The sequence below is a fragment of the Triplophysa dalaica genome, chromosome 5 (genome assembly GCF_015846415.1).
Source record: "Triplophysa dalaica isolate WHDGS20190420 chromosome 5, ASM1584641v1, whole genome shotgun sequence".
NCBI lineage: Eukaryota > Metazoa > Chordata > Actinopteri > Cypriniformes > Nemacheilidae > Triplophysa > Triplophysa dalaica.
In genome coordinates this window covers 10,454,924-10,482,210 of record NC_079546.1, presented here as the reverse complement: position 1 = coordinate 10,482,210, position 27,287 = coordinate 10,454,924, and the positions used below count along the sequence as shown (strand labels likewise).

General features: G+C 36.5%; 3 protein-coding genes across 11 annotated transcripts in view; 2 read left to right on the top strand and 1 right to left on the bottom strand.

Annotated features, from left to right (window-relative positions):
- Positions 1–147: 147 nt before the first annotated feature.
- Positions 148–7,776, top strand: hcls1 (hematopoietic cell-specific Lyn substrate 1). The gene is made up of 15 exons (XM_056749398.1): positions 148–277; positions 812–895; positions 1,072–1,145; positions 1,565–1,694; positions 2,024–2,134; positions 2,225–2,279; positions 2,444–2,554; positions 4,168–4,278; positions 4,581–4,636; positions 4,732–4,801; positions 5,610–5,758; positions 6,003–6,134; positions 6,267–6,462; positions 6,757–6,825; positions 6,983–7,776. Exons 2-15 carry the CDS (start codon positions 812–814, stop codon positions 7,114–7,116), a joined length of 1,482 nt encoding a protein of 493 aa, XP_056605376.1. The 5' UTR covers positions 148–277; the 3' UTR covers positions 7,117–7,776.
- Positions 7,777–9,292, bottom strand: llph (LLP homolog, long-term synaptic facilitation factor). The gene is made up of 3 exons (XM_056749406.1): positions 9,192–9,292; positions 8,457–8,663; positions 7,777–8,352 (listed from the first exon to the last, which is right to left on the bottom strand). The coding sequence occupies exons 2-3, from the start codon at positions 8,650–8,652 to the stop codon at positions 8,192–8,194; spliced, it is 357 nt and encodes a 118-aa protein (XP_056605384.1). The 5' UTR covers positions 8,653–8,663; positions 9,192–9,292; the 3' UTR covers positions 7,777–8,191.
- Positions 9,293–9,309: 17 nt separating this feature from the next.
- The window catches only part of ppfia2 (PTPRF interacting protein alpha 2), a 165,987-nt gene continuing 148,009 nt past the window's right edge, over positions 9,310–27,287 (top strand). For 4 of the 9 annotated variants that reach the window (XM_056749393.1, XM_056749386.1, XM_056749389.1 and 1 more), the window contains exons 1-2: positions 9,312–9,413; positions 10,033–10,156. In XM_056749393.1, coding sequence (XP_056605371.1) covers positions 10,121–10,156 — 36 coding nt within the window. In that variant the 5' untranslated portion in view covers positions 9,312–9,413; positions 10,033–10,120. Of the gene's footprint in view, positions 9,414–9,440; positions 9,541–10,032; positions 10,157–18,725; positions 18,841–27,287 lie in introns of those variants that run through there. The other 5 variants (XM_056749391.1, XM_056749390.1, XR_008906823.1 and 2 more) reach the window with 4 other exon arrangements.

The following is a 27,287-nucleotide window of genomic DNA, read 5'->3' as shown; positions in this document are numbered from 1 at the left end:
GAGTGTTTTATCTGTAAAATCTGTGTAAATGATCCTTTCCCCTCCTTTGACCCTGTTGTAGGGGCTATTTTTTGGAAATAAAGTTTATTTATGGGAACACACTCGGGTGTGATGCGTGCTTTCATGTATGACAGCTGTCCATTAATGTCAGCCGCGCGTTCACGATTCGGACGCGCGTGTTTGGTAGGCGGCGGGCACTCGAGCGCAGGTGTGGACTACTGTTTATCCTCACTGATACTATAAACGGACACGCGGCTGTCAGTAAAAGCATTATAATGTGAGTTCTCATTATCATCTATCTGTATTGTTGTTTGCACGATGAAACTTTATGGAGGTTTATTGTATGAGGAAATGGCTGCAACATTACGAGTTGCCTGAACTTTACTCGTTTCAGGAAGTCAATGTCTTTCTTTAAATTGTCTCTTTTCAACGTTGGTGTCCTTTACCACTGAGTAAATCAAAGTTTAATTTCACTTTGACAAGAATAATGCAATTCAAGGATTTCCATTCAACCTTTATTTAGCTTTGACAAAACTAAATGAGGAACTTGCGAAGTTCATTATACTTCAAATGTCAATGTTGCTACAAATGTGTCTTTCGTGTAACTATCGTATCATAATGCAACTTATTTAGATTTACCTGTAAACATAAGATCTTAAGTTTTATTTAATATTTACCTACATTTTTACAACTTGTTTGTTGTGAAGTACTTTTTAGTGACGTTTTACTTTTTTGTGCATTTGAAACCCAATGCATGAATAAGATGTTTGCTAATGATGCCAGGACATTTCGCCTTTCTCTGTATCCTTAGATGTGGAAATCGGTAGTGGGACACGACGTTAATGTGAAGGTAGAGTCGGAGGGTGATGACTGGGAAACAGATCCAAATTTTGAGGTGAGCAAACCTGAATATAATATGAAGGCACGAGCGTTTCAGCTTTAAACACCATCCTTCAAACGATTGAATAGGAGTTAAGGTTGATTTTTTATTGATTTAAAGTCCTAAAACACTACAAATATTTTAAGAATAGGTTAAAAACCTACTCACAACATGTTGTTGTGTGTTTTCAGAATGATGTCTCGGAGCAAGAACAGAGATGGGGTGCCAGGACCATAGAAGGATCAGGCCGTCAAGAACCCATCAGGTAATTGCATAACTTGCTTGTATTTATGCATATTTCGCACCATTTCATTCTCTTAACCAAAGCATTACTAAATAAACATTCCGTATTGTTAATGATTTAAGAGAATGTGATCTCAAATAGAGTCAAGGCAAGTTTCAGTAATGGCACCGCCTTGCACTGCAAAAGGAGGAAATAGGAAGTGGAAACGCAACTGGTTTTAAGTCGCATTTCCAAATATGGAGTGATAAGTGCAAGTTTACATTATGTCAAGAGCCAAGAAGGTTTCTTTAAGTTTTAAATACAGACATAATGTTGAAGGGTGAAATTAGAATGCAAGCACTGCAAAGAATGCTGGGTGGGTATGAGGAGTGTACAACAACTGTTTTACATTGCAATGTGTAACGTGTGGTAACATGCAGAGTGTCTGTGTTTGTGTGCAGTATTGCAAAATTGAGGGAAAATGTGTCTCAGGAACATGAGGTGCTTAAGAAGAAAGAGTTGGAGAATTGCCCTAAAGCCTCTTACGGCTATGGAGGGAAATTTGGAGTGGAAAAAGACAGAATGGACAAGGTCAGACTGAGACTCACAACTAATACTATGATCTAATGTAATATTTACAGTATGCAATATCAAATTATCAACTAACATGCTAGAATGCATAAATATGATAAATATGATGGTTTTTGGATCATGTTTAGATAACAAACTAAATAACAATGATTTTGCAACAAACCAAAAACACCAATAAAAGACGTTGAAACACTTATTTTATACAAAGTGTGCTATATCTTAAGAATTCCAGAATTGAATCTTGACATGTTCAGATTTCATTTCAGGGACACCAAATGCAATTGATTTTCACATAATAATACTAATTTAATATAAATATTTTTGTCCAGGGTGCTTTAGGGCATGACTATGTGGCAAAGATAGAGCAGCATTCATCTCAGACAGATGCAGCACAGGGTTTTGGGGGGAAATTCGGTGTGCAGAAGGACCGGGTCGACAAGGTTAGAAACATACTATGCTTCATTCTTTTTCAAAACCTCTGTGATTTCAGAGAAGCGTTGCTAACTCACAGTCTATGTTTTTTTCTCTAGTCTGCTATGAATTATGACTATAAAGGGCAAGTGCAGCAACATGCATCTCAGAAAGGTAAATAGACACTTAAATGTTCATAGATCCAACATTACATATGCAATACATGTGACTACTCAAATACTTACAGTATGAATAGCCCAGTAGTCCGTTTTTTTACTTTTCATAAATAATAATTGTATTTGTGTGTGTATTGAACAAAACTTTCTGCTCCTATGAAGATCATGCCAAAGGGTTTGGTGGCAAGTATGGTGTGCAGAAGGAGAGGGTTGACAAAGCCGCGATGGGGTACGACTACAAAAGCGAGACTGAAAAACATCAATCACAGAAAGGTCAGTTAGATCACTTACAATAAGGGAAATAATTATTTGATCCCCTGCTGGTTTTGTAAGTTTGCCTGCTTACAAAGAAATTAAGGGTCTATCATTTTTAAGTTTATTTTAACTATTAGAGACAAAATATTTTAAAAAATCAGGGGAAAAATGTTATATAAAGGTTATAAATTGATTTGCATTTCAGTCAGTGAAATAAGTATTTGATCCCCTACCAACTAGCAAGAATTCTGGCTCCACAGATTGGTTATGTGCCTATATGGACCACAGATAAGTCCTGTCACTTTAAGAAAGTACTCCTAAGTCAACTTGTTATGTTTATAAAAGATGCCTGCCAACATAATCTGTGTCTTCCATTTCAACCTCTCCACCACCATGGTCAAGACCAAATAGGTTTCAAAGGATGTCAGGGACAAGATTGTAGACCTGCACAAACCATGAATAGACTACAGACAGAAGCTTCGTGAGAAGGAGACAACTGTCGGTGCATTATTTAGAAGTAGAAGAAATCCAAAATAACTATCAAATGCCCTTGGTCTGGAGCTCCCTTTAAGATTTCCTAAACGGAGTAAAGATGATCATGAGAAAGGTTAAAGATCAGCCCAGAACAACACGGAAGAACCTTGTTAATGATTTCAAGACAGTTGGGACCACAGTTAGCAAGCAAACCATTGGTAACACGCTATGCCACAATAGATTGAAATCCTGAAGCACACGTAAGGTCCTCCTGCCCAGGAAGGCCCGTCTGGCTCGTCTAAAGTTTGACAATGAACATCAAAATGATGAAAGTGCTGGCACTGATGTGAGAGCAAAATTGACTCCTGTTTTTGGAGGGAGAGAAATGTTCCCAAAACACCATCCCTACAGAGAAGCAGTTCTGGAAACATTATGCTTAAGGGCTCTTTATCTCTCCTACGGGTACAGGATGACTTCACCGCATCGAGGGGCTGAGAGCAGGCCAGTGTACTGTAAAATATTGGACAAGAACCTTCTCCCTTAACTAGATCACTGAAAATGGGTCGTGGATGTGCCTTTAAACTGACAGAGACCCAAAACATATTGCCAAGACAACCAAAGAGTGGATTAAGGAGAAGCACATTAAATGTCCTAGCCAGTCTCTAGATACTAGTCCTATAGAAAATCTATTAAGAAGGCTAAAGCTCCAATTTGCTGAGCGACAGCCAAGAAACCTTAAAGATTGACAGCGGAGTGGACTAAAATGTATCCTGACACATGTGCAAACCTGGTGACCAACTATCAGAAATGTTTTACCTCTGTGCATGCCATAAAGGGTTTCTGCACAAAGTACAAATTATGTTTTGCTCTGGGATCAAATACTTTTTTCACTGATTGAAATGCAATCAATTTATAACCTTTATATAACATTTTCCCCCTGACTTTTTTGTTGATATTTTGTCTCTATAAACCTTACATAAAAATTATAGACCCTTCATTTCTCTGTAAGCAGGCAAATTTACAAATTCAGCAGAGGATAAAATAATTATTTACCTCACTGTATATTTACCATTATCCACAGTTAATAAGTTAATCATTGTTGCCTCGTTTTTGAGGTACGAGTAGTTCTGAAGCATAATTCTCTGTTCTTCTTCCAGACTACTCCAAAGGTTTTGGTGGAAAATATGGGGTGGAAAAAGAAAAAGTTGATAAGGCTGCTTTGGGTTATGACTACAAAGGCGAAACAGAGAAACATCAGTCGCAAAAAGGTATCACTTCTTTATGAGAATTTAATGTAAGCTTTGTTATGACAGTCACAGTATATCTTTGCATTAGATTAATCAATAACTCTTATCTATCATTGTCCAATTTATTCGGGGCTGTTAGTGTAAAATATGATGTTGGGTGGAAGAGAGCGTGTTACTGTAGGAACACAGACACTAAACAAGTCGAGCATGGAATATTAATGATGTTCACAAATTAAAAAATTATGTATTAAACTAATAAAATAAAACATGAAGGGATGTTTTTCTGCTCAGGGATATGAATGCACATTATGTATCTATTTCAGACTATGCCAAGGGCTTTGGAGGCCGTTATGGAGTTGAGGCGGATCGCATGGATAAGGTACATTTTGGAGATATTTCATTTTTTTTTGCTGTTGCAAATCAAATGTTCAGTTCAAAGGTTTTGAGATAATGAGCAATGTTTTTCCCACACAGAGCGCCGCTTCGTTTAATGAGATGGAATCTCCATCATCATCTTATGAAAAACCTAAAGCATTTGAGCCTTGTGAGTGTCTGTTGTATTATAATGGTATTGTTGTGTAGGAATTTTGGGTTGTACAGTGGCTCCAAAAAGTATTTTGACATTTAAAGTTCCAGTGAAATTTAGCGGCATCTCACCATCTAGTGGTGAGGTTACAAATTGCAACCAACGGCTCACTCCACCTGACTTTCGAAGCACTTCCATGGCTGACACAGGACTAAGATATTGTCACGTATTGTCACGAAGGAGACAATCTATTTCTGAAATGTGCTCTTTCGAGCAGTTTGTCCATTTAGGGCTACTGTAGAAACAAAATTGTGAATTCCATGTAAGTGGTTCCGACGTGTATGTAGATAAACATAACGCTTCAGTATGTAATGTCTTCATGCACCTCTGAAAACATAGTTATATATGTATATTATATTGCTCTTTAAGCTGTAGATCTGCTTGAAATGAATAGATGCTTGGACCTGAAAAGGTATTTCTTTTGTCACCACTAAACAACCGTATATAATTTATATATAAGTTATAATACTTAGTATGTCATATTAATAGGTTTGGTTGAAGATCCGATAAGATACACTGTAAAATATGTATTGTTAAATATAGAAAAACATTTAGAAAAGATCTGTTAAATGAAAAACTTTAACTCATTGGTTAAAAATAATTTCTTAGGTCTGAGAAAAGCATTTTGTAGCATCATTTTTATTCTTGGTATATTTTATTATTTTATGCAATGAGGTGAGATTCATGCAATTAAATGCCAATAATAGGGTCCGAATATTTACTGCCGCCAATATAGACACTTGCTGATCTACTCCTGTGTTTGTAGCAAGTGTAGGAGCTGGAAACCTCAAGGCTCGGTTTGAGAACATGGCAAAGGCCTCGGATGAGGAGAACAAGAAAAAGGCGGAGGAGGAGAGAGCAAGAAGACTCGCCAGAGAGAAACGAGAACAGGAAGAGGCCCGACGCAAACAACAGGTTCACATGTGTATTTAAATACGTGATAATAGCACACACACACTCACGTGTGTATATATATGATTTTAAATGGAAACATGATCAACATAGATTATAAAAATTACCCGCCCACATACACAAGCCTTTGTTTTTTGTGTGCCAATGAGTACGTATTATAAAAAAGAAATTTCCTTGTGGTAATATAGCTTAATCTGTTTTGAACCTAGAACAATGTTTTAATGCTGGTGATGATCTTCACTCTTAGGAGCAGAGTAAACATGAAGAAGAGGAACATGAAGAAGAGGAAGAGAAGCAGAAACCTCCCCCTGTCCCGGCTTCCCAAAAGCCTACACAGACATTCAGGAAACTGCCTGAGATTCCCAAAGATGAACCAGAGGCAAGACCACACAAAGTCTTAACACAGTCAAGCATTTCTATTATGTTCTCAACATGAAGTAATGAACTGATGGAGTCTCTGTTATGAACACACACTAAGGTTGATGGTCTGCTGCTTTTTGGCCACTAACAGGTGGAGGAACAGCCTGAGTTTGAGGAACCTTCTGGCTATGAGGAACAGCCCGACTATGACGAGCCGCCATCTCTGCCACCGCGCTCCGATCACCTGTTTGGGGACGAAGAGCTGGAGGAAGCAGATCCCGGTCGAGCTCCTCCCCCTCTACCACAGGAAGAGGATTATGAGGATGTTGGATCATACATTCCTGCAGGTTTGAAAATCGTGATCTATGCTACAGTGAATTGCAGAATTGACTGATGTGCTTGAAAAAGAAATTAAACTAAATAGCAGGGAAAATGATTATGAATACCTGTGATTTTCTAACAGACGGTTCCCTGGAATTGAGCAAATCCTGTGACTACTGAGAAATTTTGAAGAATGTTACTTTCTTTTAATTTGATAAACTTTCAATTCATTCAAAGTTATTTTGGCTAACAAATCACTTTGTGTTCCACCGAAGTATGTCTAAATGAATTTATTAACCTAATTATTTGACTTTTTTCAGCTGCTGAAAATGACTATGAAGATATCGGTGGTGGACAATCAGCCGTCGCTATTTATGATTACCAAGGAGGTACGTACACACCTTATGTGATTATTTTACTGCTTGAAGTTTGATTTCATTTTTTTTTTTAGAAAGGTATCTCAATTGACTTTTAATAACTAATGTAATTGATGCCTGATGGGACTTCAGTTCTGCCTACATGTTCTTATGTATGAATGTCTTGCAGAGGCCAGTGATGAAATCTCCTTCATGCCAGATGACATCATCACTAACATTGAGATGGTGGATGAGGGTTGGTGGAAAGGAACTTGTCATGGGTGCACGGGCCTGTTTCCCGCCTCCTTTGTGCAGATGATGTAGTTGACCATTTCCAAAGCAAGGACTGTGTTCAGAATACCACATTAACATACTATTTCTGTTCCTGCAGTATGTGTGAATTGTGTGAAGGGAACACACAGATTATCTACTATATGCTGGACTGTATAGTATAAAACAGACCATAGTGTTCAAAGTACTGTATACTGCAACTCAACGATCTTCATTTGATGATCTTTTAATTCATTATTTGATCAGAATTTAATTAACAATGCAAAAGACACGTTTTTTTTCTCAGTATGTTTACTGGACATCACAAATATCATGCGATGACGATCACACTGCTGTTTTGAGTAATGACTAATAATACCAAACAGCATATACTGCGCGGAAATCAAAACATGATTAAATATTCTATTTTGAATGTTACTAAAGAAAATTCCTATATAAAATGCAAAAGACAACGCAAGTGCAATATGCAAAGATGTACAGAATGACATTTTACATAATTCGCTTAGGACTTATTTTTAGTTTTGCAAAGACTTCAATGCAGAGGTATTGTATTCAAGTTTAGAAACATACATGTTGTATTCGACGTTTACATACTGTGCTGAGCTATTGGCGTATGCTTGCACTTTAAGTATTCATTTACTGATTCAATGTACGCATTCCATTAAATAATCTCAAAATAAATGACAAACATGATTATGGTTATTGTATTTATTAAGATAAAGAAATATTTTATCCATGAATATGTCTGCAATTAAAGTATACACTTACTACTGTACAACTCAAAAATAAAGCAGACAAACATAGTGACAGAGATAAAAAAACACATTAATGTATCCATATTTTATTTGGAGATTCAGCCATGTGAAACTTGACTCTTTCTATATTTGTGAATTGAAGAACTTCAAATTATGGTCCAGTCGCATCTTGCATTCACAATCAACAAACAGTGCTTGTTGGTAAAAGATCATTTAACAAGCGTTTCTCTGCACACGGCTGCATAACAATCACAATCCAGGATTTTACAAATTGCGCATGACAATGATACACAGCAAGGTTCCTGTACAGCCGGCCCAGGAATGTCGTCCACAGACAAACAGGTTTAGTTCATCTACCAGGCCATGCCCTTTTTTGGTTTTCCTTTCTTGCCGGTGCGTTTAGCCTTAAACTTTTTTACTTGTCTGTGGCTCATCCAGACAGGGTACCGTCCTTGATCATCCAGCATCGTCTTCTTATTGCGTTTACAGTCTATATCCATTTTTCCAGCATCCGCTGAAAAACAACATCATATTATCGCAAACATATAGGCTTTATGCACGGGTTAAAGGACTACCACAATATAAACAAACCAACTGAATTGATCTTAAAGATCATACCATCTTCCTTCTGCGCCTCCATCAACTTCTCAGCCGGCACCACTGTGGCAATCTCAGCTACATCTTTCATTGTGATCTCCCCTTTTTCTCCCTGAGCCAGCGCAGCTTTGAGCCGTGTCAGTTCTTTGGGAGCATTCTTCTTTCTTTTTTCTGCCTTCATCTTCCTCTTCCACTTGCTGCGCAAACTCTTCGCCATCCTGATAAACACTGAGGAAACAAGAGAGGTGTCCAGAAAACAGTCATGGAGTGACATGTAGGCCTATTCAAGTAATTTGCTAATCGAACTGTTAGTCCCACTGAGGCCATTGTTTTTAATCTTATGCACACACATATGTATCTCATACGCACTACAGGTAACGTTGTACTTATTGAGCTATCTTTTCAACTCATTAGATCATTTGAAGTGCACTATGGCGGAATTGAGTGTAATGTAATATTTGTTAGATAACATATAATAATTCTGCATAACTGTTGTCATTTAAATAGCTAATCACCTATAAATCTTTATATGAGCATGTTGGTGAAATACGCAAGTAGTACTGTAACGTTACTTCAAACCGCTTTAAAAATTAAATCCGTTGTTAGCCAGTTAACCAACTACATATTTGCCAGCGCCTTCTACTTTCATCTTTCGTAAAAACAGCCATTACAAGCTTAATTATTGACGAAATATTGATATCGTTTCCCCCCATCTTTAAAGCTATAGTCATATTCACAAACTACACAGTAACTTACATTATCGCTTAAAACACCTCGTACCACACGTGTATCTGTCCACAACTGTCGTTAAGCAGGTTTACAACTTTTCGACACTTCCTGTTTTGCGACATAGCGTCATGCGTTGACGGCACCTGTTGTGGAGCTCGCGCTGTAGTAAATAAATTGTACCAGAAGATGGAGACGCCAAAGCTTGTGAACGTCCCAAAAGCTCCTCCATTAGGTCGTAATTTATAAACGGTAAATCGTATGTGTGTAAAATACATATATATCTTTTAAAAGTAGCTTCTTTTATTTAAATTATTTAGTGAAATTATGGATTTTTTGAAGCACAAGGTCAGAGGGGACCTGTTTACTATGGTGTAACGTATATATTTAAAGAGTTTGGTTCCAAAAATCATGTTTTTTGTTATGTTCTTGTATACGTTTATTGTTATACACAATACGTTTATTGAATACACAATAGAAAACGTTTTATTTATTTATACGTTTTTTTTATTTTTAAGCGGAATTTGTATTTTCTCGTATGTACTTTAAATGACTAAACATAGCTATGTCCTGTTATTTTTTAATTATTAGTAGCCCCTATGTAATTTCATACTTTTCTGTTTTGGTACTACAAGGTGCACAAAAGATGTATAAAAGCTAATAGTCCGTTTCGGATATTTGAAGCCGGTTTGAAGAAAACAAATACTTAGATTTGTTTTTGTCAAAACCAAGCAGTACGGCTGTAACAGATTACAGAATTCCGTTGTGACACATAAGATAAATAAACACGTATTAGAATGATACCAATGTAACGATACCAATGTAAATGACTTTGTTGAGCAGTTTACTAAACACTTGTTTTCTGTGCTAGCTGTCGTAAGGGACTTAGACACGCCCCTTTCATCAAACCACGCCCTTCGCTGATCTTCACCGGTGTGCACGCCACGCGCCCATCTGACATGGAGGAGAGTGGCGCCGTCGCCTCAGTTTCACACGTAAGGAAGTCAAACATGACTTGTCAGTTGAGCTCTTCACTGGCTTTGTATAGATTTTGTGACATTAGTTTACAAGTGCATATGTGGCACAGCTTTTTCTCCTTAAACAGAGCGTTTAACTGTCCTGATGTTACCGTCAAATATTCAAAGGACAACAAAGTAAGACCCCGTGTTGCATAATCCTTTCACCGCCCCACAATTCTTGTAAGATCGTATGCGCATCTTGTTGAATTAGACCATGGCAAAAACAAAGTAACCTGCCATGGGACAAGCAAGACCTCTCATCACGAGGAACAGAAATGGAAAGGTCCATCTGCTAAGCTCTCTTCCAGTGATATTGCCCTTGGCAGTCAGCTGAGCTCTCTTGTAGCAGGGGGGAATTTGTGGTCGTTGTTGTGTGTTTTGACTCCCCCAATTAGTCTTCCTTCAGCTAGTGACGCGCCTGTGTGTGAAATAATTAAGTCCCAGGACACACTGTTCCTAGATGATCAGGATGCCAACAGCATACACAAACACACAGCGTGTAGATCTTTTGCACACCTGCTCACGCATGCACTACTTGCAGGTGTTCTCCCATTATAGCTGTGAATGTTGCACGGCTGGTACCTTCATAATTTCAGTCAAATGTTTTCCTTAATAGTATTTTTGTGACAAATTTTATATACAAAATGCAAGCTGTAATTTTGTTTCCAAACCTAGTGAGCTGCCTTGCGGTCTACTGTGTTTATAGGCAGTAACCTATCTGAAATGGAATTAAATGACCTTCATAATGACAAATATGTAACTCCTTTGATTCCAGTAGTGTGAAGTTAGCTACTATGATGAAACAAAACATCCCCACTGATCTATTGTATGAAGATCATTAGGCTATTTTTCTTGACACAACAATGAAGACATATTTGCCCTTTTTATTAGTTTGTTTGTGGTGTTTTAACATCAGTTTCCCATGCGTTATTTATTAACCAGACCGTTGTTTTTTGTATTATAAGCATTAATTGTACATAATACACACAGTAAGAGGTTATTCATTATTACTTTAAATGTCTTTTAATTAATTGCTTTTGTATTGAACAAATGTAGAATTTTGAATTCTTATTTTCAGAGTTTGTCCCAGTGCACTGTGGGATTCTCTTACCTGTAAGAATATATCTGATGCCTTAGTCTTCTAAGGTTATTTGTCGTGCCCAAATTCTAAGTACCAAATATATAGCAGCTCTTGATCAATAAAGAGATTGGTATGTGTGTCAAGTGTACAATAGCTCCGTTATAAAACCCAGTGAGTTGCTTACACAGCGTTTCAAGGCATCAAAGATACATTCCTCATGAAAGCTGTTTAAAACAGCAGGCAGTGAAATTATGTTTTGTTCAAAGATGCCTTCAAGGCAGCAATTGGGTAACCCAGAAGAATTTATTATTTATACGTTATTTTATATTTATTTTATCAGTAGTTTAACTTGGCAAAATGGTAATGCAAAACAATCAAAACTAAGCAACAAGTGTGTGGAGTTGCTATACGGCTAGTTTTAATTCAGTTATATATGAGATTCCATTTAAGTTATTTTGCTGCTTTAAATGGCAACTACTGTACCTTGCAGGCAGAGTTAAAGAGAACAAAACAGTTTGAATGTTTTGGAACAGAGCTACAGCCACAAAAGCTGCAATACAAAACCCAAGGTCATACAGTAGCCTTCACTTCATCTCTTGCTGATGCTTCTCCAAAGGATTCAATAAGAGAGGGTGGCCATCTTTTGTAGGCTTTGTGATAGCGACCGCTGAAGGTATCTGCATTGTGACATGCAAGCAGTGGATGTACTACAGATGTGTGTATCTCATTGGTGGTCTCTGTGGAGCTGCATTGTAACGGTAGAACCCAAGCTGACAGAAAAAGAAGACTAGACCCTTAGGGCTTTTTATAGCTATTTTTGTGGAGTGCCAGAGCAGCTTAATCTCTGGGCATTTTCAAGAAACGACTTAGATTTACCTTACTCATTACTGTTCCATATTTACATAAAAAAGCTATATCGTTTTAAATAAACCGAGTCCATAAGCTTAGAAGGTTTCATAAGCTTAATTTGCGCATTAATACAACTTTTTTGAGGACGCTTCTGTTGATGCGCACAGGCAGACAGCACCTTAAGAGAACCAGACCCACAGAATTGTTAGTGTTTGTCGGTTGATGATTGGCTGTTTTGCTGGCAGGCAGAGCTTCCTTCGCCAGAGCAGCCATATTGAACGTTGCATCCCATCCCCATTCATTGTAATGGCAGTGGCGAATCTTGTTTATATTTAATATCTCTGTTGTAAGTCTCATTAGCCCATCTTTAGAAAGTGTTATCCAGTTCAGTAGAGCACACTTACTGTTATAAAAATCCAGGTTATCACATCAAAAATAATGTTTTAACTTTTCTTAAATACATGTACAAATATTACTGTTGAATTAAAAGTAAATATGAACTTATTTTCTTTGCAGTATATGAGGTCTGAAAAAAGACGGAGCATCTTTTTTATTATTTTGACCAACTTCACCAGTTTTTATTTTCTGCATATAGAAGCAACATTTTTGTTTAAAGTTTGGTAGAAATGTTGTTAATAGTATACAGAAAGAAATAAAAGTTAAAATTTTACATAAACACATACCTGTAAATAATACATTTTAAAATCAGAGAAATAGTCTCTGAAATGGTCACCTCATTTTTTCTGCGGCTGTATTTAGAATTCTTGCATAGTATGACAACTTCAGTCTATGCTGTTCAACGATTAGTTGCATGCAGAATAAAAATTTTGTTTTTACATAATACAAATTATGTCTATGTAGGCTACTGTGCATATTTATTTAGTATTTATTAACACGTACACGTACACCTACATGTTTACAGTATATTTGAAAAATCTCAGTGTATACATTATATATTAATATGTATATATTAATATGTATATATAATTTAAATTATATAAAAACATTTATTGGTTTTTGTATTTTATATTTTTCTAATTATGAGCTTGTATGTGTATGTGTTTATAAATACAAAATAAATATACACAATGACAAATATTATGTATACACAAAACTTTCTTCTGGATGTGATTAAAATAGAATAATCGTTGAAGAGCCCTATAGTCATGAAGTAGGTTCGTTTGACATGCTTTATGTTATTCCATGACCACAAGACTAACAGAATTGTACTTTTTTTTATCTCATTAAATCCTCATAATGAAATAACCACCCATGTTCTGCTCACAGCTCCCAACTCGGAATTAACCATCTCTATGGCAGCGCTAGTAGTGTTAAAACACATCAATGTCTTTCGTATATATTCACATCACAGTCTGCTAAATGGAAAATTATAAAAACTGTGAACATGGGATACAATCTGCATCTATGTTAGCAAAGGCCAACTTCCGACGACCGAGTCAGTTCTGATATATGAAAACAAATTCACGATAGGGACAAAAAGACAATCGCAATTTCTGTTTCATATCTACTTCAAACAGAATAGAGAGAACTACCTAACTGTATTTTAGTGGCCACCAATTTGAGTTTTTCTATATGTCATTGCAATTATCAGGGGCCCGTTTCTATAAGGAGGTTCAACCAACACCGAGTTAAAATGTGAACTCTGAGTTGATTTACACCGAGATGTGAAACTTTGAGTTTTGGTTTCAGAACAGTTGATTTGAGTTAGTTTTATCAACTTTGTGTAGGGTTACCTTGAGTTAAGTGCTTGCATCACAACTACGACAAGCCATGATCAATGGAGCTACAATATTAAGATACACAATGGCACCAAAAAATGCAACATGGCGGTAGAAAGCACCTGAGAGCGAGGCACACCTTTGGATTTACTAATGTCCTGACAATGACTTAAGTTAAAATTAATAAATAGATCAATGAACCAATAAACAAACCAATTAATCTGTAAATAAATGAATGAAACGACAGAAATAACGAAAATAGGATTAGGATAGGGTAGGAATGATTGCATGTCTAAATAAATCGTTATTACCTATATCGCATAAGTTCTGCATTTCTGTCTGTATTTATTCATTTATTTATTTGTGCTCTTTATTTATATACTTTATTAATTAATTTCTTATCCTCATAGAAAGCCATTTGTGAGAAAATGTAAGGGAAAGAATATGCTCAGAAACTCAGAAACTCCGAGTTTACAAAAGAAAACCTGTTGCCGACCAGGTTAGGTTCACAGAGTAAGTTACTATGGTTACTAATAACCGAGTATAAGTTACCTCTCTTTTGAAAACGGGCTTGAGTTACCCCACTTTCTCTGGTTTGACATACCTCGCATTCTAAAACAGAAAACCCAGAGTTTCCCCCATTTCAGTGTTAATACACTCATTAAACCTCCTTTCTGAAACGGGCCCCAGCTTGTAAATGGTCTGAATCTCATAGTTATGCTTATTCCGTCATGCTGTGAACACTTTCATCTTTTTTTATTATGAATGCATTACAGCTAACTATTAGTATAGCAAACTTGCTTTTGTTTAATGCTGAATTTACAGAGTCTGCATTTAAATACACATCTATGTCTTGCATTTGTTCTTGTTGAATGCATGTGGTCTACCAACCAAATATGAAGAGACATTTCCCCCCCTCTTAATGTTTTCATTGTAAAAAAGGATCTAGATTAGTTTTGTGGCATTTTTATGATAGCTTTATATTATAACCCACTGCTGCTGCCTGAGAGTGTTGTTAAAGGCCATTCTATCAGTGTGTTTTTACACAAGAGATCATATACTAACAGGCCACATTACCCTTTTTCTATTACTTGGCCGTCATCAAGGTCGGTAGATGATTACACTGTAATGCTGAGTTTGTTTTGCTGTGTGTGTGTGTATTTTTGGTAGAAAAAGGCTGCTGGTGTACTTCAGTTGTGTTTTCTATACATGTAAGTAGTTAAAGGAGTCTGTTTGTTTCTGAGCCCACATGTTACGTTTCTGAGCCCAATGTGCCTTCTTCATTTTAAAAGGACATTTATACCTATACCTTTTGTGTCCAAATAATATTAGTTTTTAAAGCGATGCCAGGGTTAATAAATAACACCAGACAAGCTGCTCATTTTATTTAATCTAATCACATAATAGTCAACTGTTTACAGTAAACAATATTGCAAATAAGAAATATATGTATATAGGACAGAGATATCCTCTAATTCAGGCAGCATAATAGTGTTAAAGTGGCCCATCTGTGCTGTTGTTCTTGTTAACTCGCAAGTAGCCTTCAGTGAGCTCATGTAGTCGCCAAATGAACCTTGGCAGGTGGAGCGTTTACGCTCACTTAAAAAAATCTCACACTGCTTTACAAATGCTACAATGGAAAGCAAGAATTAATTGAGAAACACCTTCACATATAATATTATATATAAAATCACATCAGATATTTAAAAACGTACTTTTAAGATATATCATTTGACATGTATACCTAAGAATACCTGACCACACCCTGTCATAAAATGTCAGATTATCTCACATTTGAAAGAGATTTACTAACTTTTGCATGCAGCAGTTAGTATCACCAAGGTTCTACTATGTGATTTTATTTCCCATCCCATCTTCTTGCACATTAAAAAAAGCTCCTTAAATGGTTGTATCACCAACTTGACATTTCATGAATATGACTCACATGATTCCCAAATTAATTTTCAGAACAATGCTGTTTTATTTACGTTTACAAAGGCTAAATGTAAGATTATGCCAAAGTAGCTGATATGGGAGCCGTTTCTCGGACTAGGTTTTAGTTAAATAAGGATATTTAAATCGTTTTTAAAAACAAGCTTTACAAAAAACATTTCTGGCGTGCATCTTGAGACAAAACATTCACACTGATAAAGGCTATTTTATGATATATCAGTGCAAGTTGTTTTCGATCAAGACACTTCTAACATTTGAGGTTAGTCTGGGACTAGTTTTAAACCCTGTCCTTGAAACTGCCCCTTGGTGTTTTATTGAGAATTCCTCCTTTTTTTAAACAAGATAAATTATTTGGTAATTATCTAGTACTTTTACTTACGGCTACATTAACATTTCTGCAATCATTCCCCAAATATTCTCTCAAAATCAATTAAAATCAGAATTCCATTCTTGGTCCTCAAACCTGCTAATTCATTTTAAAATATGTAACCATTTTAAATGTAATTTAACCTCTGGTGGACAAAAACATAAGCCTCACATCAGCAACCCCACTATTCTGTAATGTTTATAGTTCCAGATTCATACAAGGGAAGACATTATTGAAAATCTGAAATGTGATGTAGTGAAGCATCGATGTATCGGCCTGTTTTTTATCAATGTTAAACCATTGCCATATTGACTATACTATAGAAAGTTGATAACAAACCGATAGTTTATTAAATATCTGCGTGAAGACAATTTTGAAGTTTGTCCAAATAATTAAATACTTGTGACAACATACAGGATTAAATTGTGTATTGAATGTGGTGTTTGTTATGCTGAGGTTTATCATATTGTGTTATTTCTTGGTATTAAGGAACAGATTCAGCTTACACTTGATGTTCGTAATGTTTTACAAAGCGACCACAGTCTGGTTTCATAATCACTCAATCAGCATGTGTTGTCCACCCCCAGTCCCTGTTCTTACCTTGAGGTGACGCTTGTTCTGTACCTTCAGAATAGGCCACTTACATAAGTCTGCCAGTTCATCAAAGCAAAGACAACGTGCTGCTCCAGACCAGCACTTACAAAGTTAAACAGCTGAACTAGCTGTATAGTTGCGTCCCAAATGACGTACTATACACTTAATGTAATGATGTACACTTTAACTATGCACTCCACCATTGAGTATTTTTAAATGTTTAATGTCGTCTCAAATGGAACACTAAACATATTTTTGACCATTTGTAACACACTCAAACTATTACTACAAAATGGAGAATAGTGCAATAAGTGCATCGCTATATTCGATTTGGGACGCAACATGTGTAGAAATATTACGGCCTGAGTGATCTGCCTTGGGCCTCAGTGCCCACCATATACTGCCCAGCTGGAGACACTGGCAAGCCACCATGAAATAAGTTCACATCACTGCGCAGACAGTACAGGCAGTTTACATCACTAAACATATATAGCTTTGTATTTTTGAGGTAAAGGAGTTCCCTGTCAGAGTGGAACTGTCTTTTGTTGAGTTCTTTTTGTACCATGTGATCTATTTTTTACTCATTTTTTTATATGCTAGATCGTAAATCTGATTATTTATAATAGCATGCACGCTGCTGCATTATTGAGGTCTCCTTCATGCATCCATAGCACAAGTTTAATACTAAGGGTTAAGGGTTTGTTGTAATGTTTGCCTTATAGCAAGCAGCACTAAAAATGACATATTGCTCAGGGTCTAGTCTCCTGCATCAATAGAGAGCATCGGTACAATGGCACAACAGACATTGTGGTACACATCAATAACATACTGCCATTATTGATCTTCTTTGCTGTATAGAATGAGGTTATCATGTCACCTTAATGCCACCGTAAAACATCTTGTCATTGCAATATACTGTGCTGTGCTGTGCTTTGCTGTGGATGATTTACTACACTATTTCAGCATTGGGTTTGAGGAAAATACTGGACATAGATGTGATTTGAAAAGGTATTTTTAGATTCTGACTGAGTTATGTATCACTAGTTACATTATAGAGATAGGTTCCTTTCAATATGAATGTCCTAACAAAGACAGTGGGTGGGACCTTTGAGTCATTGGGGGGCAAGCTCTGGTGATAAGCATTCTTCCAAAAATCTTTTACATTAATGCAGATTTGGAACAACTCGAAGATGAGTAAATGACAGAATTTTCATTTTTGTGTGAACTATCCCATTTTCTGAACAATACACATTTTCTGGTTTGTTTATTTGGATGTGTGTACTGTTGGTAGTTTTTTGGCAATTCTTTTTGAGTTTGGAGAGACAGAACATGTTCAAATGATATTTCACCCCTAATTGAATAATCTTGTTGTTGTTCCTTCATTTCTTCTGCAGAGCACAAAAGAAGATAATTTGAAGAATGTTGGTAACCAAACACTGGCCTCCTTTTTACCGTTGAACAGACATAAAATCAATGCGACATATTTTTTATTTTCCACAGTCACATACATGTTCTGAAGTATATCAGGTTGAATAAATATTGACCGAATTTTCATCTTTTGGTGAACTGGGGATAAAACAGAGGAAATAACTTTTAGTTTGTATGAACTGCATGCACACAGAATAGATGTCTGTGTGGCAAGGCATTGGAACAGGATTCATTTTAAATATATTTTTTTGTCATGATTGTGTAAGCAAGTACATTTTTTACTTTGACGCTTGTAACTTTGCGTATTTATGTTAAGCACAAGTTGAGCATATTTATACTTTTAAATCATCTTTAATTTCCTGTAGACTTATAAGTTCATAAGAGTAAAGACATACTAAATAATAAAGCGTTATTCCACAAATGTTGCGAATAGAGCATAACCTCTTTTTGACGTCAAGCTGATAAGATCTTCTGTCTAACAATGTGCTGTGGAGTCTCACTGCGTGTGTGTCCTTTTGTTTTGTATTCGCACAGAAATTTGGTGACAAATCGTGATGAATGAGTTTGGGAGGACTTTCCTGGTCACCAGTTGCTGGATCTGGCCACATCTGAAGGGATTCTGGGCTTAGAGGCTCCCTGAACAACTCAGGTAGATTACTGTATATTGATCTCAGAATTGATGGGCTTCTAAACTTTCGCCTCAGCCTGACAAGGACAAATGCACTTACTTAATAACGATTTATAAATGCTAACAATACCGATCAAATTCTTTTACATTTATTCTGAATGTAATTCATGAGTCGTTGGATTTACACTGTGCATCCTGGGTATTTTTTTCTGATGATCTACATCGATATTGTCTTGACTTTCTTCCACTATGGTGCTGTAATGCTAACAGACACTGTGAACATTTTTCCCGTCAGAGTCATGGGCTTTGTTCAGCATCTGTTACCTAGCAACACGTTTTCCGTGTAGAGACGTGTCTATGTGTATGCCTCCTTGCACGCCCCTTGCTCGTGTTCTACTGAAAGTCACTGTGAATGTCTGTCGCATGAGAGCCATTTCAGAGGGGGCGGGGCTTCACGCTTTGTGTCATCCATAAGACCATCATCTTTACTCTTCTGATGAAAATGCTTTGTGGCCCACTTGTGGCCATGTTGGTACCCTAAGTTGGATATGCCATTTCTAATAGAATGTCCTTCAGTATGATGCTACGAGTTGGCAATTTTAAAGATTTGTAGACCTACACTATTTAAAAGCAAAAGGAAAAACAAAAACGCTTATAAAATAATGTAGAAAATGTACATTGGAATTTTCTGTTGGATTTGGTAGCCAAGTCTTTAGTATACGACAGAGCACAGTAAAAAGTTTGGATCTTCTAAAAGTTAATTTTGTCAAGTTTAACACACTCATATACAAAAAGACAAAGCTATCAGATTAAACGCATTCCATTTTAAATATCTGTTTGTCTATAAGTTGTCTTTATATCTATATTTGGTCTCCTAAGCGTCACTTGTGATCACCCGTACCAAGTTGCATGCTTACTGCTTTAATGTTAAAAAGATCTATTTGCAGTTCATCTCTACAGACCTTTTGCTTTATCTCCTATTGTATTGGTCCTTCAAACTGTCAAGATTGAGATTGCTTTTCATTGCCGCAAGATTAGTTGACCGAGCCTATAGAAATATAACTGAGAGTGGTGAATTGTCATATCAAGTGCATCAGCCGATGCTGTCTTCGCAAGGATTTGGAGGTGAGGTCTGCAGGTGTTGAGCTAGTGGGTGGATGTCGTTTTGGTCTGTCATCAGCTAGCTGTAAATAACAGGTGGTGCGCTGCAGAAAAATGGCTGTATACCCTCCACGCAAAGCTATTCTGAGCCTATATGCTTCCATAGGTCCACGGATCTACTGCAACTTCATGACGCACTTAATCTCAATTGGAGGCGACTGTATGTGCCTCTATAACTGGCCCTACTATTTCGCTCTCTCTTACCTTCTTCTATCTATTTCAAGAGAGGAAGAACCACACAGATTGAAAAAAATTCAAGCAAGCAAATGGATACATTTTTGGCATGCGAGGAGTCCCAAATACATTATTTCTGCCGTGGACATGAATGACTTCTGAAATTGTGTGGCTTGTTGAGATGAGGTGTGCCATTACCTTTGTAAGACATTCAATTTTCACTTGGCCGATGATGTAAAAGAAAAAAAACAAAGAGACCTACCGTACATGAGGAGAACCAAGGCCTTTCAAGGGGTCAGAATATCATCTGCTGTTTGCTTTTCTGGAAATGTGGATCTGGTGCTTATTTGTACACAGATTCAGGGATGAGATCTTTTGACCTGGCACGTGACCAGCAACCACCCATAACACACACCATCTACACTAATGCCCTAGCAAGTGCATACTAATGCTCTGAAAGCAACCTTGCAACTTGTTTACTTTTACACTGGTTTACGAAAACACAAATATGTGACAAGTAACATGTGTCCTTGTAAACCAATAGATAACATGTTTTTTTTTTAAACAAGGCTGTCAAGCGATTAATCGCAATTAATTGCATTCAGAATAAAAGTTTGTGTATATCTTATATATGTCTGTGTACCTTGCAAATAATTTTATAAATACAAAAATATACACATTCTTGCAAATATATTTAGGAAATATTTGAATATATTTGTTTATATTTACTAGTAATTGAAATTCTACATCAACGTTTATTAATTGTTATATTTGATATATTTTAAAATGTATGCATTTATGTATATGTGTTCATAAATACTAAATAAATATCCACATTTCACAGACATATATTGAGTAAACATAAACCTTTATTCTGGATGCGATTAATCACGATTAATCATTTGACAGGCCTTATTTTTATTAAAAAATGTAAACGTTTTCGGCGATGGTTAGGTTTAGGAGTAAGTTTAGGGGGAAGAATATATGTTTGTTTTTATCTTTCTTCCTGTAAAGCTACTATGAAGCAATGAAACATTGTTACACAACTAAAACTGAATTGAATATAATATACTGTTTATCATTTTGCATATAAACCACATTACTATATACAAGTGTGGCGTATGTGTGTGGTTGCTATTGCCAGTATTCTGCCAAATTTAGCAACTTCGTGCCTCATAGTTGTGTGATTTTCCCCATTATAAGCTTTCCTGTGTCAGGTGTAACGCTTTTGCATTGTGCAGAGGCGGATCTGCTCATGAGAGATAGTGAAGATGTTCTTTAAGAATCAGTCTCCATGGTGGCAGTGTGTCTGGAAACGTGTGGGAGTTTGGACACAGCACTGCATATGAATGACAGTCTACAGTATCTTGCATATCTTTTTAAATCTGCAATTTTAGAAATGTCTTAATATGATGAAAAAGTTTTTCTCACATACAGTCACAGTGGTAGACACATTTATTTTGGCGCAGTGACATAATTTGTCACCATCTAACATTTGGGCCTAATATGTAGACACTTACAGGGCTTAGTCAAAAGGCTCATCCAAGTCGCCATCAAGATTGATGTACTTGATCTTCTTGGGTCTGTCCTATGGCCCTATATCATTTATTTACCCAATAATTGGATACATAAAATTGTCAAGTGTGCTACAAAGCATAACAATCCTAATTAAACAGCAAAATGGACACTGTGTTAATTACCTGCACTTTTACTGCCACAATCTTTAAAACAAACCTTAATTTCAAAGATGGTTTGGTTTTGTGTGCATGTTTGTCGAGCTCGAAATTGTCAAAATAAAGCTGTCTATATTGCTTTTTGGAAGATTGGTTTTAGTGTACATGGTTGAGGGTAGCCGTGCTTGTCCTGTGTGATTTGATGGCATCGCTGTGAATGAGCTCTCAGTGTGTGTCTTCTGACAGACAGCAACAAAGTCTCAAAGAGTTTCTCATCGATCTTACAGTGTATTGACTCAGTGACAGCTCTGTCAGTAAGCTCTTTCTTTGTCATAAATGTATCAAGGGTGTTTATGTCCCAACATAAAGCTGAAAAATGACTGTGCATGTTGATTTTTTGTTTGCATTCGCTGAGTAGAGATGGCAATCATTTTAGGCTGTTGAGGTAGGGTGACCACCACCCAACAAACCAAAAGTGGGACAAGTTATACGTTTGTGTGGGACAATGTGGGACACACCGGAAAGGTTGCGTAAAACTGTGATATAATAACGGAATGAAAACTTTTTTATATTTTTTTATCTACATGCACATTCAGTCTCAAATAAAGAAAATAATGAATGTAACCATAAAGTACAAAGTTAATGAAACAACAAATAATGCAACATCCGCACACATCTTTAAAAACGTAGTTGTGGATTCATTCACGGAATAATTACTTACCAGGGAACTCATTTTTTTGAAAGATTTGTCATGGCTTGGTGATGATGTTGATATCGAGTGGACATATGTGTTTTATGGGTCATTTTTAAGAAATTGAGATCATCTGAAATCTGAGTAATTTTCTATTGATGTATGGGTTAGGATATGACAATATCTAATGGAGACTCTGTAATCTGAGGGTGCAAAAGAGAAAATTGGCTTTGACGTTGTTAATCAGAAGTTTTTATATATTTAGGGTTGGTAATTTACAAAATATTTACATGGAACATGATCTTTAATTAATATCCTAATGATTTTTCTCATAAAAGAAAAATCAATAATTTTGACCCATAAAATGTATTTTGGGCTTTTCCAAAAAATGTGCCTGTGCTACTTAAGACTTAATCCAGGGTCACATATAGTGTAGTCTGTTTATAGCATCATGGTAGCTTTGTACTTGGCGATTGTATTTCGGCTTCAAAGGCAACAAATGTTGTGTTAATTTGTAAGGATTATCTTGATAGACAAAACGTGTAAACATCATGAACTTTTGTTAATCACCGAGTTTATTTTTTGCAATCTTCCAAAAGTCTATTAGAAAAATTCATAGGCTTTCGGTCGAGGGAACCCCTGCAGCGCTTACTTCCAGGTTAGCCTACAAAAATAGATCATCTCCGCGGATCCTTATATTTTGTTAATATCTACTTATAACATACAAAATAAAAATATAGCATTTTTCAGCATGAGCCAGTCCGTTCACAGTACAGAATATGCATTACTTCACAGCCCAGAATACAGTTAAAATATCTACATTAGTATCCTATTACCATCCTGAATGACGTGGATATTAATGTCTGTTATTCTATCACACACTTCACGCTTTCACGTGTCTTGTCCGTAAAGATCGGACTGTAGTGTTATTTGAGAGCGTATTTGCGTGTGTAGTCCAGACCGAGAGACAGGGCTTCCCCCGCCACCATCATCGATTCTCTCTGTGAAAGACTCTCCGTTCTTTCCTGTAGTATTGATGAATGATTCATAAGCCTGTGCAGCAGGGACAGCGGAGAGAAATTGGCGTTGTGCTTTGGACAGAGGGAATGTGCTAGCCTGCTCTGCTCCTACAATTATAGATGAAACCAAGTGCCAACACATGGCTGAGAACCTGTAATGGGTTTTGGTGTAAAATCAGCTTGTTGGGTTCATTAGCTGTTTTAAATGTTTTTTTATGACGGCCAGATGCTTGAATCTTGTGAACAGCACAGGAAAATGTCCCTGGACAGTCTTTATACAACCAAACCAGCAAATTTTAAGCAAATACCTAGTTTTTGTTGTACAGCTCTTTGTTACAGCATAACAATATTAATAACTTATGATAGTCATTGATTGTTTGTCTTGTGTGGGTCAATTTCGACCTCTTTTTTTACAGCTTTGTAATTAACAACGAGGTCAAATGTTTTGGTTTGAAAGAAATGCAGAATTGTTTACAACAAAATAAAGCATCTCGAGTCTGTGTTTGAGGCTTGATAATTGTTTGAATAATCTTGTTTTTAGGAGTTTTTAAAGATCCCATTCCTCGCGATCCCATTTTCAACCTTTCGTTAGTGTGTAATGTTGCTGTTAGAGCATAAACAATACCAGCAAAATGATAAAGCTCAAAGTTCAGTGCCAAGCAAGATATTGTCTTCAACAGAATTTGCTTTTCCAGGACTACAGCCCTCTACTTCCCAGGTAAATGATGTCACCATTCCGAGCGCTTTTAATAACCTCCGCACATAGGAATACGACAATAAAGGGGCGAGGCCTTCCTTAGAGAAGAGGAAGAACTGCTGGAGTAGGGTTCGGTTAACAGAGATTTGAAACATTTGACTGAGCTTCCACTTTCATCACAGTCTTACAGCTGGTATTAAGAATTCAGCTACACACATTCTAAGATAACCAACGGTCAAATAACAGCTTCCATGACCTTAACATGGGCTGTGAATGTGGTCCCTCTGTAATATACTGATATTGTGTGTGTGCGCATAGCCTACCTCTAAAACACTTCTATGAAACGTCCTTTGAAGTCATGCTTGCAAATGTCTCCTGGTCAATCTGCTTGTTTTATTATCCAACTTTGGTCCACTATAAAAAGGCAAAACTAACGCTTCTGTTATTAGTGTTAATTAATATAACCGGTCTGACGGCATTCGATCCGGAGTCATTTCCCTGTCCAAAGTAGGAAAAAATGTTGCGGCCTCTAACAAAGATCAACGTTTGCACATGCACTAGCAGACCTCCGTTATGCTTCGATCAATCCGCATGTTTTTAACTGATGAAGTGAAGCTGCCACTGTTTCTGTGCATTTCGGGGGGGGGACTTTATATAGACCGAAGAAATCCAGTCGTTTTGTTAGAAGAGAGACAGCGGAGATCAATAGACTTGAAATATGTGAAATATAAAGTGTTTCTTGAAATTAGAAACATGAACATCCATTGTTAAACACCCAAAATAATTGTTTGAATACACACACCTTTATTATGAAGTAGCCATTTTTTTTTTTATGTAATAAAATTGCCAGTTAACTTATTCTGTGCCAACTTCTATTCAATATAAAATAGTCAACACATAAGAAAGAAAAATCACATATATTAAAAAAAAAACATATATTATTTCTCCTAAAGTGGTTCACAAACGGTTTTATTGTAAGGCGCCTTTGTGTAGACTGCATTTGCACCTCCCCAAATAAACACTTATAATCTAAAACGTTGAATTTTATTAAATATAAACTTGAAAGTGATAATCCACGGCTTGGACGTGGAGGCCAAGAACCACCCGATGCGAAGCGGAGGCTAGGCGTGGATTATCCCTTTTATACCATGGTCATTTGCCAAGTTAACGGTCAATAATCTGTAAAGTTTTATAAAAAAAAAATAACGCTAATGCGAGGGTGTTTCAAAGTCTATGGAAGTCACAGTAAATTTGACATCATTCTCTCATTTGACTGCCGTTATGAGACTCTTTCTATTTTTTTTCGTTTTTTTGAAAGTAGTGAAAACACTATCGTTTGCTATTCGAGCAAATGAGAGAGCAAAAAATAAATTTGTGTTAGTCTTCCATTCATCGCTATAGAAGTTTACCCCACTATGATGATTTCCACTGCTGAGAAACCAAGAAATGTGATTAAGGTCCATTGATGTTTACAGTGAAATTCTTGATCAGACAGGTGAAAATGCATTGTATTGTTTAATGCACTGTGTTGTTTTATGCACACCTTCCAGCCAATCAGAATTGTGTATTCACACAGACCATGGTATGAATTGAGTTACACAATGCTGAAACCACTGTTATTTTTGTCGGTGTTCTTATTGTTGGTAACCAAACAACAGTGGTACCCTTTGACTTTGCATTGGTTTTGTGTCTATACAATAGAAGTGAATGATTACCATTGTTCGGATAACAAAATTCCTCAAAATATCTTCTTTTGTGTTTTGTATAAGAAAGAAAGTCATACAGGTTTGAAATGAAAAGATGTCGAGTAAGTGATGACACAATTTTTGTTTTTGGGTGATTTTAATGGACACTCCATTTCTCCCTGTGAATAACATGTTTTGACAAACAATCTCTATGCAAGAATGGCCCTACATCACGCTTCAGCATATCCTAAAAATGTGTTTAGCCCTATAGCCTTGCTGATGTGTTGAAATTTAACCTTAGACAGTGCTGGATGGATCTTGCGATCGTTCCCTTCTTCCTCTAATTGTATTTTTCATCTGAATAGGCTCGTCGGTGGACCTGTATGATAAGTGATTGTTTTTCTCTGCCTGGTCAGAAATGTTCTAATGAAGGGCATGAGATGAGTTACAGCTAAGGATTGGAGCCATGTGTAACCGCATATAAAAACCCACAAAAAAAGTTAGCTCTCTCGCAAAACCTAATCCATCAGCTGAATACCCCACTCAAAACCATACGGGTGTATGTGTTACTGTGAGTTGACTGAGCAAATAACTATTCGTAATGCTACATGAAGCGTTGGGATACGCAAATCTATATTACAGTCATAACTTTGTTTTATTTCTTTTTTGAGGCTGGTCCCTCTGGGAAAAGCTGTGTTTTCATGGTTGCAGTGTGTAGCACATCCAGCTGTTTGTTACCGTGAAGCTACTGTATATCTGTGAGCTGAACAGACAGTGTTTGCCTAAAGAAAAAAAAGAGTGGTGAGTCATCAATGATGACAGTGGGGAAGACCTAAGTTGAAATCTAGGCTGAATTTCCCTTCCAGCAATAAAATTGAGAGAGAGAGAGAGAGAGAGAGAGAGAGGGTAGCAGGGTTATTTCATGTTTTTCTATACATTGCATGATATTGTTATTTATATGTTGCAATGTGTTCTTCACATTGGATACATTTTATCGTTTCTAAAAACACTATGATAATGGTATTTATTTTCACCTGATAATACTTTAGTCTTTTTTTAATATCTTGGATTAATACACAAAAAGTTTCAATGGCCGGATATGTATCATCCCAATACCATTTAATATTTACTATTTATCATATTATTTTACGTCTTGGTTAAATTACATATACAAAGAAGTATCACATTTTTGTTGGACACTTCATGGTTTGATTGACACATGCAGTAGTGGTTCAAAGTGATTTCAGACCTGTTCAAAAACAGATGTTTTCATGCTTTATTCTAACATACATTATTTATATTATTGAAGATTTACCAGTAATTTTGTATTTTGTGTAGCATTAGGAAGCGTTTCAGGAGGGAGAGATT

What these genes read in the sequence shown, in the direction of transcription:
- hcls1 (XM_056749398.1), top strand. Translation starts at nt 812, where the DNA reads ATGTGGAAATCGGTAGTGGGACACGACGTTAATGTGAAGGTAGAGTCG. An exon ending in AGAAGGACCGGGTCGACAAG is followed by an intron (nt 2,135 to 2,224) that starts GTTAGAAACATA and finishes TTTTTTCTCTAG; the next exon opens with TCTGCTATGAATTATGACTA. An exon ending in GCAACATGCATCTCAGAAAG is followed by an intron (nt 2,280 to 2,443) that starts GTAAATAGACAC and finishes GCTCCTATGAAG; the next exon opens with ATCATGCCAAAGGGTTTGGT.
- llph (XM_056749406.1), bottom strand. Translation starts at nt 8,652, where the DNA reads ATGGCGAAGAGTTTGCGCAGCAAGTGGAAGAGGAAGATGAAGGCAGAA. An exon ending in GGAGGCGCAGAAGGAAGATG is followed by an intron (nt 8,353 to 8,456) that starts GTATGATCTTTA and finishes GTTGTTTTTCAG; the next exon opens with CGGATGCTGGAAAAATGGAT.